The 14759-nt window shown below is 44.1% G+C and overlaps 1 protein-coding gene and 1 long non-coding RNA gene across 3 annotated transcripts; one reads left to right on the top strand and one right to left on the bottom strand.

The window, feature by feature from the left end:
* The first annotated feature begins 1215 nt into the window (after positions 1-1215).
* Positions 1216-2542, top strand: npffl (neuropeptide FF-amide peptide precursor like). Of its 2 annotated transcripts, XR_008950114.1 has the most exons (4): positions 1216-1516; positions 1677-1792; positions 2133-2303; positions 2397-2542. XR_008950114.1 is itself a non-coding variant. In XM_057030408.1 (3 exons), exons 1-3 carry the CDS (start codon positions 1373-1375, stop codon positions 2251-2253), a joined length of 381 nt encoding a protein of 126 aa, XP_056886388.1. In that variant the 5' UTR covers positions 1216-1372; the 3' UTR covers positions 2254-2542. The 2 variants fall into 2 exon arrangements, 1 of the variants encoding a protein (XP_056886388.1); XM_057030408.1 differs by having other exon boundaries at positions 2133-2542.
* Positions 2543-9518: 6976 nt separating this feature from the next.
* Positions 9519-14759, bottom strand: LOC130524826 (uncharacterized). The gene is made up of 3 exons (XR_008950254.1): positions 13787-14759; positions 12517-12584; positions 9519-12334 (listed from the first exon to the last, which is right to left on the bottom strand). It is a non-coding gene; the product is annotated as an uncharacterized LOC130524826 (long non-coding RNA).

The raw sequence follows: 14759 nt of genomic DNA, 5'->3' as shown, positions 1-14759 counted from the left end.
CAACAGATTTAGCACTGGAAAGGGCCTAATGGATGAAATCCTCTTAAACTGGAACTCACACACACACACACAACACACACACACACACACACACACACACACACACACACACACACACACACACACACACACACACACACACACACACACAGACTTGTTAAAAACAAAGCTCAATTGAATTGAAAACACTGTGTCCTCTAATTGCCTGCCTTGTTGCAGAGCAGTTAAGTTCTCAGCATCTGCTGAACATTTATGAACGTGGATCATCGAAACGTCTGAAGCAGCTCTGGATGAGAAGAAACGGATCATTAACTTCAGCTGGTCCCAGTCACGGCCGATGAGATCATCTTCTCGCTTTTCTTTCACATCTCACTGAAAACAACTTCAATTTTCGAGTTGTGTGAAGTGCGGTGCCAGAACAGCACTGAAGAGCGAGCACGAGTGTGTAATAACTGAGACACTGCGAAGATCTTCATTGCTATTATGGGTTGGACGCTTGTGTCACCACGAAAGCGTCTCTTCGTTGCACAGCATCAATGTGTCATTAAAGCCTTGAGTGTCAGTGACGTTCCTGCTGATATATTCATTTAATGGCCTACTGCTTGTAATCAATAGCAATGTCACACATCGGAGCTTCCCATTGAGTGGAGAGATGACTGAATTAGAACTATTACCTGGTTATTTAATGCTCTCTTCTCCACGACAACGTCACCAAAGAAAGTGAGTTGCGGCCCTCTGCCACCTACTCGAGAGTAGTCATTAATAAGAGAAATAAATTACACAGTTGCCCTCTAGTTCAATGCTTCACCACTAACCCAAATCTAAAAACAATGGTACTTTGAACAGACCTGTTTTGGGTGATAATTGTCTTGTATTGTGTGCCTTGATTAAGTGGTTATTGAACCCTCTCTCAGATGGTTTGTCTATGTATAATTTGGGACTTGTGGACAATAGGGACCGGTGGATGAGTGCATTTGTGGGGATTTATCTGTTTAATAACTAACAGAGTTGGGCTGCTTTGCCCTGAGGGCCACATAATAACACACTCGGGCGCTCGATCATCACTAATGCACTGATCCTCCTAAATGGACCAGGTTGGATCTCATATTAGCAGACTTCTTTTATCCTGTTGCCCATTTCCCTTTGTATATTAGCATCGTTCTTCAGGTCTCCTGGGGGCCTCTGGCCAGACGCTGGCAGGCATATATTAGACCAAGGGAGATTGTCACCGCCACAAGACACAGCCGTAAGAGGACCTCCAAACCCAAACAGAAGGAGTCAGTTTCTGAGGAGCTCTTGAGAACAACAGGTGTGACTACCACCGACATCTCATCCTGCCTTCCTTGTCCGATCTCCTCCGCTGTTCCACGACATGGACACATCCGCGCTGGTGACGCTTCTGGCTCTGGTCGTGGCGATGACCAGCGTCAGCCAGGCTCTTCACATCCAAGACGTTCTGGACAAGGAAGACCTGCCAGGGTCAGAGGAGAAGATGGCTGACAGCATGCTAGAAATGGTGAGAACTTGAAAAATAATGCTTTCGTATTCACCAAACCTCATTTCCCTTTCCGATTAGAGCACATCTTAGTCTGGAAATACAATGGCATCTCATAAAAGATGTAAATCTTTTCTGCACTCCGAATTAGGCTTTGAAATTGGTTTGATTGTTGTTTAAGGGTGGCAGAAACGCTGACAACAGCATTGACGATCATCTACTGAACACAGTGCTGAGGGCTCTGCTGCTTGGAGCTCAGCGAGAAACCAGGAACTCCGTCCTCCATCAGCCACAGAGGTCGGTGTCAGCACAGAACACAACCGATGTTTTATCATGCAGGAATATCTCTTTTTTATTTTTCAGCAAATATCAAAACAAAATACTGAGGCTTCTTCTGCACAGTTAGACTTATTATGATAGAATATCTGCTTTTCTACTCCACTCAAAATGTGCTTTTGGACATGTTTAAATTAGTGCTTATGAGACTTGGATCAACTAAAGGAACAAAAACAAAGTCTTATCATATCTGATATTCCTTTAGATCTAACAAACACAGAAATCAATGATTACTCTCTGGAAAGGAGACCCCCTTGTATAAATTGCTTTAAGTCAGATCTCTGCTCCCCCTCCATTTTAGATTTGGACGTAACTCCAAGGGGCAGGTGATGCTGGAGAATGAGATACATCCCCGTGACTGGGAAGGTGCTCCCGGTCAGGTCTGGAGCATGGCTGTTCCCCAGAGGTTCGGCAGGAAATAACCAGACAGGCGGAACCACAGAACACTGCTAAAGTCAAACTGCAGGCACCTGTAAACACACTTCATGTAAAATGCGTAAATTCAAGCCTTAAAATGAAGATTTCAGTCATAACCGAGCTAGTTGTTTTCTTTCTTTGTTTCCAGCGTTGTCAAGCATGCTAACAAGTGCCTAATAACCGCTTCATTCCTCAGCCTGGATGCTTACAGGGACACAAGTGTTTGCTTGAGTGTTACTTTTTTCACCCACTGAGCTTCTTTTCCCTGATCAAATAAAACATCTTTAAACTTTAGGCTTGTGTTTATATCTGCATGTGGGCTTAGCAATAATGGTGATGCTGATCCATGTTCAAAGCTAAAGATTACGCATGCATTTATAATCCTGACTTGAAATAAATATTTGTCACCAGGTTACACCTAAGAATAAACGCTAAGAATAAAAACGCCTCTATAAATACTTCAACATTCGGTACAGCACTGATGAGTTTATCAGCAATGTGTGACAAATCTCTACAGGTTCATCGTTAATAACTCTAAATATTGGCCATTGTTTGGACAAAATTATCTGAAAAAAGTTCTGTTTTTAAGGAAACCACATAGTAGAGTATTTCCCACCGTTTAACACCACTGAATTAGAGCTTCACATAAATACACATCAGAAATGCACATCAGAGCTTTCCTCCCACTTTTCCATGCTCGTTTGGTTTTTGACTTGCTTCAATATTGGTGACATTTGATTGGTTGTGAACCCACATCATCTGATTGCTAAATGTTGGTAATTTCCACAGCATGAACACCTATTAGACGACAAATGTGTAATTAACACGGACGCTCCTGCAATGTTAGACAGCTCCCTCAGATGTCAGCAAAGGATTCTCACAAATGGAAAAGATAATCATCCATTTGCATTAGTGTGAGTAGACTCTGGTAGAGAGGGTTTAATCCAGCCATCATTTGATGAAGAGATCTTTACCGAGCTGCGGCTGTTTGGTTTTGTCTGTGCTGAACTTACAGGCCACCTGGGAAGCAGCAGGCAATGAGTCTCAGCACTAATTAAAACTCAGCAACATGCAATTACTGTACGCCTTCATGGTTCCGGAGGCAATTATTGGGAAGGGAAGCTCTTCCATCCCTCTTAGGAGGAGTCTTTTATTATCCCAAATCTCTCATTCTTTTTCTTCATGAGCTCAGAAGACAAGAGGAAGACTAACCAGACTGGAGACCCAGGACATTTGACATTTGTCTTCCCCTTCCTGGAACCCTTTGACATTACTGAATCAAATCAATCTTTAGTTATATAGTGTATGTTACGATCAAAATTGTTTCTCGCCGCTTTCCAGAATCCCAGGGCCTGACCCACAACAAGCAACAGTGGCATGGAAAAACTCCCCTTTAACAGGAAGCAGGACCAGGCTCATTTAGAGGGACCCTCCTGCTGATGGCCGGCTGGGTAGAGAGAGAGAAGGGGGAGGACAAGCCGAGGAGAGAAGGGGAGAGCTCATAGAGATACATTAATAGTACAAGATGGTATAAGAGTAGAGTGGATTAGCAAGGTCAGAGGTCAGCAGGCCAGCAAACAGCTATAAAGGCGGCTAGACCTGTTGATGGATACAGAGACAGGAGGGGTGGGGGCAGAAGCAGAAAAACTATACAAGAAACAACATCATCAATGATCTACTCGGAGAGGAGAGGAGAGGAGAGGAGAGGAGAGAGGAGAGGAGAGAGAGGAGAGGAGAGGAGAGGAAGCCATGACCCAGTGGGGTGACAGAGGCCTGTCAGGTGAAGCTGATATATTTATTATGTTAATTTTAAAATATATATATATGCTGGCACTGAAATACAGTCTTACCAGAGTCTAGTGAACAGTATTAATATTTACAACTGATATTGGGGCTTATTCATCTTCCTGTCCTCAACCAACGACTGTTTATCTGTGCTGTCATAGATACATTTTAGAAAATGCTGTGTTGTGTTTAATGTGTTTAATATAACTGAATTAATCTAGTTGAATGTGCACTAGACATGTGGTTGCTAGGAAATATGACTGGTCGTATAGCATCACCATAGCAGCCCCTCTCACAAGAGGACAACAATAACGACACTTAAGGCTTTGTTGATATTCATGGAAAACATTATTGCTTTATGTATCAGGATGAGTGAGATGCAGTAAGGCTGCAACATTTGGATGGAAGCAGGAGGAGCAGCAGTTTGGGTCAAAGGTGCCTCCTAATGTCTATGTCAGTAATGTGATATCGTAGTTTTCTGGTTAGCAGGATGCAATATGAGGCGTGCGGCGCTGAAAATACAAAGACGGGATGTAGAGGCTGCAGTGGCCACGGCGGTGGCCTCTAATCTGTGCAGTCGAGTGCAAGAAAAAACGCAACTCATTTGAATTTCATGAGTCTGCAGGGGGTTCAGGCATGAAGGACTGTGTGTCCAGCAATTAAGACAGTCAGACTGGGAGCTGCAGAGGTTTCTTTTTTCTGATTTTATACAAAAATGACTCACAGGCCTTCAATATCTACGTCCAGCAAATCAATCCCTATTCTCCTCCCGCTCCTCCATCCAATTTAGCCCATGGTCATCCACTTGGAAGGCAGCCATCTTAAAAGTGTGGAGTGAGGACTCAGCCATTAGTGCCCTGGCCATAAAATGCTCCAATTTATCACTCAGTGTAGTCTTCTAGAGTCAGCTGAAAGGAGGACACTGTTAAAAAAAAAAAGCAACAACAGCACAATGATGACTGGCTCTTTTCATTTATATTGAACCATTTTGGAGTAACATTAATTTCCACCTCCTATTCACATATTCATCAGCACATGAAATACAAGGTAATGGTTTAATAAGAGAAGTTAGACCTTTTAAAGAGAAGTCAAACTGGTCTTCTGGTGGTTGGCGGCAGCAAAAGTCACCACACTTGAACAGTGATGCTCATGTACACGATCCCATCATGTTTTTGATGCTTTTGTGCTCATGTAAAATGCACTTTTTGAAAAGTCAAGTCCCACATGAACTGTTCTTGGTCACTTTGAAACAGGCACATCCCAAACCTTCAGGAATCCTCAAGTAAGACCCCTTTTCGACATAGAAAAGTGTCTGATGCATTAGTGTCTCCCCAAGTTTCACTCTTTGATGAGTTGGGAAAGCATTGCATGGTGTGTAATATGTCACACAAGAGAACTGTAAAGCAAATGTTCAAACATATGTCTGCAGCACTCACAGTACCTGCTGGAAATGAAAGCTAGAGTAAATTTCCCAAGCTTAGTCTGAGTCTGCGAGTCTGAGGTTTGTGTGTGTTTTTTTTTTTCTTTCTATTAGCTGCCTTTTGGCTCTGCGGCTCCTTAGGGCGCTCATATTTCTCCTGTTGTTGACAGTTGAATAGAATGGCTGTAAATACACTCTAAATACACAATGCACTGAACACACTTGTAAGAATGAACAGATGTCCAGCCCACGTATGCTTGTACGTTATTTCCTGCCCCTATATAGACACTCATTAACCCCTGTTGTTTCAACATTAGGGTTATAGTAGGGTAGCTGGCTAATGTATTATGTCTATGAACTCCTACACATAGAAACGTGTGTGTGTGGGTGCTTCATGAATATCAATTCTCAAAAATTTAGGACAATAGCTGACAATCATATCAGATTTTATTTCATTTTTTATTCACCAGAGTAGAAACACAATGAGACATATACACATCGGCGTATTTCAGAAGAAGCAATGGAAGATGTTCCTCAACAGTCTGACCAGTCGGGAAAAAAGGCCACACTTCTCTGAGTCAGGCTGGTTGTTTTCATTGCTCCCCTCTGATTCTATATCCAAACAAACAGTTTGGGCATGGGCTCCTTGATCTGAGGAGGAACCCTGACTGCTGATATGGGAAATTGAGTTCATGTTTCCCTCACAGTAGCCGTAACCACTGTGTGTGGAGGTGGTTTCCAATTGAACATTGATATCTAAGTCATCGGGAATTTCAATTGCACTGTGTGTGGAGCTGGTTTCCAACGGACCATCGATCTAAGTCATCGGAATTTCAATTGCACTGTGTGTGGAGCTGGTTTCCAACGGAACATCGATATCTAAGTCATCGGGAATTTCAATTGCACTGTGTGTGGAGCTGGTTTCCAACTGGACATTGATATCTAAGTCATTGGGAATTTCAATTGCACTGTGTGTGGAGCTGGTTTCCAACGGAACATCGATATCTAAGTCAATGGGAATTTCAATTGCACTGTGTGTGGAGCTGTTTCCCAACTGGACATCGATATCTAAGTCAATGGGAATTTCAATTACACTGTGTGTGGAGCTGGTTTCCAACTGAAAATCGATATCTAAGTCATCGGGAATTTCAATTACACTGTGTGTGTGAGCTGGTTTCCAACTGAAAATCGATATCTAAGTCATCGGGAATTTCAATTACACTGTGTGTGGAGCTGGTTTCCAACTGAAAATCGATATCTAAGTCATCGGGAATTTCAATTATAATGTGTGTGGAGCTGGTTTTCAACTGGACATCGATATCTAAGTCACTGGGAATTTCAATTACACAGGAGTCCCCCTCCTGTGCTCCTGGCCACCTTGAAGAAGACTCTAAACTTACATCCCTACAGTGCTCATCAGGGCCTGGCAGGCTGACAGCATTGTTCTCCAGTAGACCCTGAGGAGAGCTCTCATTGAGAAAAGGATGCTGCAGGACCTCCAGCGGTGTGATGCGTTCATCTTGGTCAAGCTGCATCATCCTTTTAAGCAGGTCCGCAAACAGGTTTTTGTCCTCCGGGTCTCCATGAGCCATGATCATTGGTACATCATCCAGCCTGATGCTCGTGAACGTCTGGGCCTGGAGGCCTGTTTCTTCCTCATATTCGCTAGGTGTCTTGAACCTCCAGCGATGTTCACCATCGACTTGCTCGCAGAAGTAAGATGCAGTGTCCTTCCCCCGGTCCAGAATCTCATCTGATGGCTGGCCGTGAGACTGGATGATTTGGCTCAGCTCATCGTATTCCTCTTCATTTTCAAAAATGGTCGACGCTGTAGCGACTTCCACAAGTGTTGCACCAGTAGACCATATATCTATTGCTTCTGTGAGGGGGTGGATGCCCAGCAGCACTTCTGGAGCTCTGTATCCTGTAGCTTGGAAAAAAGGACGGTCTCCAATTTGAAATGACAGGCCAAAGTCAACGAGACGAACTCTGATTGGCTGTTGTCTCCGGTCCACAATCATAATATTTTCAGGCCTGATGTCAGCATGAACAATCTTGAATGAGCGCAGATGCTGCAGGGCCGTTGCCACCTGTCGAATGACCGATTTCAACTCCGGAATGAGGAGGCCTTCTCCTCTGGCCTTTACATAGTTTTGCAGGTCCTGATCCAGAAGCTCATAACTCATGCACATGTGATCCTGGTATGTGAAGCTCTCCTTCCACTTTATGATATTGGAGGTGTCCGGATCCAAACTCTGCAGCTGTTCGAGGATGACCACCTCATTTTTCTCTACAGGAAGACCAGGAAACTTCTTAATAATCTTCACAGCCTCCATCTCACCAGTTTTAGTACTGAAGCATTTGGTCACATGACCAGATGCACCCTCCCCCAGCAAGTCCATCACCTGGAGGGACTCTGAAAGGAAAGTTCCTACACTGAGGTCGGGCTCCTCTAAAAATGCATAGGGGTCACCCATATTGTTTGACATCCTGTTGATCTCCATTTTAATGTTTTAGTTTGCTCAGCTGTTGAATCGTTTGCTACAACCTCTGCTACTATAATTTCCTCTGCTACAATACTATAATATTTCAATGCCATAGTTCAGTTTCAGGCTTTTATACCAAGCGCTGATTTACTTTGGTGAAATCTCTCTTTAATCTTTATCATTAGTTTTTTCAATTAATTTTTGCTTTCATGTATGTTTCTACTTTGTTGCTATAGCAACCCTGCACATGGGCTAATTTTGGAGAGCATTAGTCCTTACAGGGGCTGCTCACCTTTTTAAATTTTCACCTTTTTAAATATTTTCCTCATTCAGTCAGTAGAATCCTGCAAGAGCTTTTACAGATCAAATGTTTTAGTGAACCTCTGTTTTTCAAACTCGATCTTTTGCAGGATTGGAATGTTACGTGACCGGGACATAAAGATTTCAGCACCCATCAACCCCCCACTGGTGGAGGGGGAATTTAACACTTACAGCAGTCCACCACATTTGAAAGTGTAATCCAACTAACAGACTGATTGAAACATATCTGCTGGTTTTAAACTGAAAAATAGGTCACGTCGTTTCAGCTTGTGAAAATGAGCCAAATCCTTCCCTTGTAGCAGTGAAAAGGTAAAACTTGCTGGTTTTTGTGGCTTCACATTGACCTTCATGCAAAAATCATGAAATTGACCTTTTAGCATGTTTCCTTGTTGCATCACCAACATCTGCTTTTCTGCCTGTCTGTTAAAGTATAAATAACTCAAAAAGAACAAAAATGGTATTAAATGAAATTTTTAGGAATTGTCGATAATGGGCCAAGAATAAGCTGATTCATTTTTAATTAATTTTTTTTTCTCTCTCAAGTACACACAACACACACACACACACAACACACACACACACACCACACACACCACACACAACACACACACACACAAAGTGTCAGGTATCGGGACCCAGCAGACATGCGATGTAAGAATAAATCAATGAAGTTGTGCTTGCAAGACAAATGTGAGGACAATGGTGGTCACAAATGAGCTGAGCTGGGAACAAATTTAACTTAAAACGGCTCTGAAACATTTGCTTTGGTGATTAAAGAAAGGCTACACACTCAAAATTGTGTTAACTATAAATAGCCGGCATCAGATCTGCTGTCAGGAAAATCATTTTTTCATGAACAAATTGAAAATTGAAAAATGAAAGCGCACGTGACCATGAACGATTTACAACAAAACAGAGAGACGGGGGAAGGGGAGTTTTATTTTATCCTCTCTCATTTGTGCAAGGGCTGCTGCAGAACAATCCTCATCATCCAATACAGACAGGAAGAAATGTGACAAGAGGGAGGGACTTGTGTGAGAGGGAGAGAGGCACAGCAAATGAGAGTGAAGGAGAGGTGTTCCTCGCCTAGAATGCCCTTGCCTCTGTGGAAGCTGGGAGTCAGAGAGAGGAAGGAGAGTAGAGAGATAGTAGAGACACGAGCAGGTGCTGACGGGAGAGAAAAAAGAGAGTAGAATCAATTGAATAGCTTCTCAATCTAAAAAAATGTGTTAAAACACAAGTAAGAGAGAAAAAAGTATACAAGGAAGGTAATGGTTTAATAAAGACCTTATAAAGAGAAGCCAAACTGGTCCTCTGGTGGTTGGCGGCAGCAAAAGTCACCACACTTGAACAGTGATGCTCATGTACACGATCCCATCATGTTTTTGATGCTTTTGTGCTCATGTAAAATGCACTTTTTGAAAAGTCAAGTCCCACATGAACTGTTCTTGGTCACTTTGACACAGGCACATCCCAAACCTTCAGGAATCCTCAAGTAAGACCCCTTTTCGACGTAGAAAAGTGTCTGATGCATTAGTGTCTCCCCAAGTTTCACTCTTTGATGAGTTGGGAAAGCATTGTGTTACCCAGGTCCTGAAATAACAACCTGTTTTTTTGTTAAAATGTTAAAACAAATGTAGTATACCCAGGGTTACTCCGCTTAGCCAATCAGCGAGCTGCGTGAGCCCCAGGTGAGCAGCTCAGTAGTCTGACGTCCTGTCGCGACTTCCTGGTTCAGAGCGTGTTCATGCTGCTGCCTCGTTGCTGCCTCACGTGAGCTGATTCAGCGGTCAGGTTTTTTTGTTGGATGACATTGGTTAGAAGAGGTTGCATCCACGTTCCATCATCCATCGGAGTGTTCCTGTGGATTCGAGTGAGGCTTCCAGAAACCGTCCCAGATCCCAAGAACCCAAGATTCCCAGAGAAAGCTGGGTGGCGAGCCGCATTTGACTATTGGTATTGAACTTGAGCATCGTGAAGGATTCCGGACCCTCCTTCCTCATGGATGGTGTGGTAGGACAAACACATACACTTATGCACAGACACTGATCGGAGGAAAATAAACATCAAGGGCCCCCACACTGATTCCGGGTAAAAAAGGGTTTTTATTTTTGTCGGCTTTATTATTTTCATTTGTTATTTTTCATTTAATGTTTCACAACAAATGGTTGTACTTTCACTGTGTTATTAATACATAATAACAAGTTACACACAAAAAACCTTTAACCATTGTTGGCTGTGTTTTTTGGGTACTCAATAGTAATCATGTCATACGCAGCAGCGAAAGCCCATCCCACCTTGTTGCTCCAGGTAGGCTTCGAGATTTTTCAGGGAGGTATCCACGTCCTAATAACGAAGCGGATTACGACATGTGGTGTGCTAGTGTTGAAGTCCTGATGAAAGACTCTTCAATCTCTGACTCGCACTGTGCACACCGCATCCTTGACAGTCTTCTCCCTCCTGCTTCTGAGATGACTAAGCATCTTGGCCCACAAGCTAAACCTGCAGCCCATCTTCAGCTGCTTGACTCGGCTTACAGAACAGTTGAAGATGGCGATGAACTGTATGCCAGGTTTATGAGCGCGCTTCAGAATGATGGGGAAAAGCCATCTGCCTTTTTGCAGAGATTACATGTAGCATTGAGCACAACTATGCGACGTGGTGGTGTCTCCGCTCATGACTTTAATCAGCAGCTTTTAAAGCAGTTCTGCCGTGGTTGCTGGGAGAATTCCTTGATTGTCGACCTCCAGCTTGAACAAAGGAAGAAAAATCCACCTTCTTTTGCAGAACTGTTGCTGCTTATAAGAACTGAAGAGGATAAACAGGCAGTGAAAATGAGCCGTATGAAGCAGCATTTGGGCAGTGCCAGGCCTGCTTATAGTGCCAGTAAACAGCGTGTCATGTCTCATTTACAAATGGCACATTCCACAACTGATTCTGAGTACAACACTGAAGTTGAGATGCTGAAGAAACAAGTAGCAGATATTAGTGCCCAGCTTGACAGCATGACAGCTGAGAGCCAAAAACACAAACTGCCTAAACAGAAAACAAAATCCTCTGCTTCCTGTGTCAAAGCCAAGATGCACACTGTGAAAAAGAAGGGTGTAGGTCAGCAGAGCCCCACTGTCAAGGCAAGCAGCAAACCGCGCCCTTGGTACTGTTTTCAGTGTGGGGAAGATGGTCACGTCGTTTCAGCTTGTGAAAATGAGCCAAATCCTTCCCTTGTAGCAGTGAAGAAAAAACAACTAAGAGAAAGACAAGCCATGTGGGAGACCTCTAATTCACTTGGCAATCAGGCTCGTTTAAACTGATGTCCGCTCCCATAGAGGGACATATGGGAGTGACACCTGACAAATCTAGTCCTGAAAGAAAAAAAGCCTGGAAGAGGGCTCAAACTAAGAGGAAGCCCATTAGTGGGAACCAAAACCACAGCTCAGGTAAACATTGCAGGGAAAGACACTAGTTGTCTTTTAGATACAGGTTCGCAGGTGACCACTGTACCCCAATCTTTTTATGAACAATACCTTTCAGACTTGACCATCCATCCTTTAGGTGATCTTCTGGATGTGGAAGGTGCCAATGGCCAATCAGTCCCCTACTTAGGATATATAGAGCTCTCTGTCACGTTTCTTAAGGACTTTGATATTACTTTGATATTTGATATTGAGGTTCACACCTTAGCCTTGGTCATTCCCCACCTCCGCTCTGCCATCCATGGACAGGTCCTTATTGGCACCAATGTTCTTGATGCTCTTTATGCTACCCTTCAAGATGACCCAAACTGATCTACCTTCAAACCATTGTCTTATGGTTACAGAGCTGTCCTCAAGATCCTCCATATGCATCACGAAAGCTCTACTAGTAGTAGTCTTGGCTGTGCAAAAATGGTTGGAAAGACACCTGAAGTTGTTCCAGCAGGACAGTCAGTCATTCTTGAGGGCATGGCTAATGTTTCTAGTGCTTATTCTGAAAAGTACGTCTTTATTGAACAGCCATCAGTCTCCTCCTTACCCAGCGGCCTCTTGGTCTTAGCCAGCTTGGTCAGCTTGCCAAGGACGCAGCCTTGCTATGTACCTGTTGTGTTAAAAAATGAAAGAGAACATGACATTGTTATTCCATCCAAGACAGTATTGGCAAACATTAATGCTGTGCTACGAGTAATACACAAACAGTAAAGGAACAAAACCCGCCTGACCTGCAAAGGGAGTCCCCCCAACCAAGAAAACTGAGTTTTGATTTTGGAGACTCACCCTTACCTCCTGAATGGAAAGACCGTGTGACGACTATGTTGAACTCTATGCCAGAAGTCTTCTTCCATCACGATCTGGATTTTGGACATACAGACAAAGTCAAACATTGGATCAGGCTCAGCGATGAAACACCTTTTAAGTACCGACCCCGTCCGATACACCCTCATGATGTGAATGCAGTGAGGAAGCATCTTCAGGAGCTCCTCGATTCAGGGATTATACGGGAGTCTGAATCCCTGTATGCATCTCCTATCGTTCTCGTTAGGAAGAAAGATGGCTCTGTTCGTCTTTGCATAGACTTCAGAAAGTTAAACCTTCAGACGATCAAGGACGCATATGCTCTCCCAAAACTCGAAGAGGCATTCTCTGCTTTTGCTGGGTCGAAGTGGACCTTAAATCAGGGTATTATCAGATCGAAATGGAGGAATCAGACAAACAGAAGACAGCATTTGTTTGCCCATTGGGGTTTTGGGAGTACAATAGGATGCCCCAGGCATCACGAACGCGCCATCAACATTCCAACGATTCACGGAGAAGTGTGTTGGAGAAATGAACTTAAAGGAGGTCCTAGTGTTCATTGACGACCTGATAATTATTTCATCGTCCTTGGAGGAGCACGAGCAGCGCTTTAAGAGTGTCTTAGAGCGGCTGAAGGAGTACGGACTAAAGTTGGCACCAGGAAAATGTAAATTTTTTCAGACCTCCGTCCGATACCTTGGCCATGTGGTTTCCGAGAGGGGCGTGGAAACAGACCCTGAGAAAGTAAAGGCCCTGACAACCTGGCCTATCCCCACGAATCTTAAGGAACTCCAGTCCTTCTTAGGCTTTGCGGGATACTACAGAAGGTTCATTCAGAGTTACTCTCATGTCACCAGACCCCTTACTGAATTAACATCTGGGTATCCACCCCTTCGGAAGGGAAGCAAAAAGCCTAAGAAAGCGACAGGCCAGGAGTATCGTAACGCAAAGGAGCCTTTTGCTCAAAGATGAACGCCCCAGTTCAACCCCAGTTTTAGGTTTCGCTGACCCCCAGCTCCCGTATGTTTTACATACAGATGCCAGCACCCTTGGTGTTGGCGCTGCACTGTACCAGGTTCAGGGTGGTCAACCAAGGGTCAATGCATTTGCCAGTAGAGGGCTCTCAAAGAGTGAAATGAAGTACCCTGCCCATAAACTCGAATTTCTGGCCCTCAAGTGGGCAGTCACTGAGAAATTTTCGGACTATTTATATGGCACGGACTTCACTGTGGTTACTGATAGTAACCCGTTGACTTACCTCTTTACCTCTGCAAAGCTCGACACCACGGGTTACCGTTGGTTGTCCAGTCGGTCAACCTTTTCCTTCTGACTGCAGTACAGAGCTGGCAGGCGAAATTTGGATGCAGACACCTTGTCCCGCCGTTCACATGGTTCACCAGAAGACGACCCTGCATCACAAAAGGAGATTGAAAGGATTTGTCAGTTTGCTTTGCACCATCTGAGTGATGCTGATTCTGTGCCTCAGGAGGTGGTCCAGGCTATTTGTGATCGACACATGGTCGCCAGTGCCCCAGATGCCGATGATGAAAGTTCCAGCCCTGGGTTAACATTAGTCGAGTCCCTTTCTCATCAGGCCACGGCAATTCCCGACTGTTTTCAGGAAGAGGAAGTAGATGGGTTCCCTAGCATTCCCTCATTTTCTGAAGTGGAACTAAAGGAAAAGCAGAGATCAGATCCTGCACTCAATCAAGTGATTGTTCAGATGGAGACGGGTAGAACCCCGCCTCCCAGCGTTAAAGCGGAGCTTCCGTTACTGCTGCGAGAGCTCAACTGGCTGGAGCTACGAAATGGAGTACTCTATCGACAGCGGCAAGATGGACCCAATGCCACTGCTCAGCTAGTGCTCCCAGAAGAGTTGAGAGAAAAAGCCTTGCACAGTCTCCATAATGACATGGGCCACATGGGCGTCGAACGGACAATTGATCTGATAAGAGCCAGATTCGACTGACCAAGAATGTATATGGCCGTTGAGAAACTGATCAAGACTTGCGAGAGGTGTGTCCGGCGTAAAAGTCTTCCAGAGAGAGCTGCCCCGCTGGTTAACATAAAGACTTGTCAGCCTCTCAAGCTCATTTATAACGATTTCTTAACGTTGGAAACAGATCGATCCACCACAAAGAATGTATTGGTCATTACAGATCACTTCACGAAGTATGCGTTAGCCATACTAACCCCAAACCAGCGAGCCCGTACGGTAGCCAAATGCCTTT

The sequence above is a fragment of the Takifugu flavidus genome, chromosome 4 (genome assembly GCF_003711565.1).
Source record: "Takifugu flavidus isolate HTHZ2018 chromosome 4, ASM371156v2, whole genome shotgun sequence".
NCBI lineage: Eukaryota > Metazoa > Chordata > Actinopteri > Tetraodontiformes > Tetraodontidae > Takifugu > Takifugu flavidus.
The sequence above is the reverse complement of the archived record's forward strand: the minus strand, read 5'-3'. Positions and strand labels throughout refer to the sequence as shown.

Bases quoted from the DNA above. Each gene is read 5' to 3' on its own strand.
- npffl (XM_057030408.1), top strand. From the start codon at position 1,373: ATGGACACATCCGCGCTGGTGACGCTTCTGGCTCTGGTCGTGGCGATG. The intron at 1,517-1,676 runs GTGAGAACTTGA...TTGTTGTTTAAG, and splicing joins CTGACAGCATGCTAGAAATG to GGTGGCAGAAACGCTGACAA. The intron at 1,793-2,132 runs GTCGGTGTCAGC...CCTCCATTTTAG, and splicing joins GTCCTCCATCAGCCACAGAG to ATTTGGACGTAACTCCAAGG.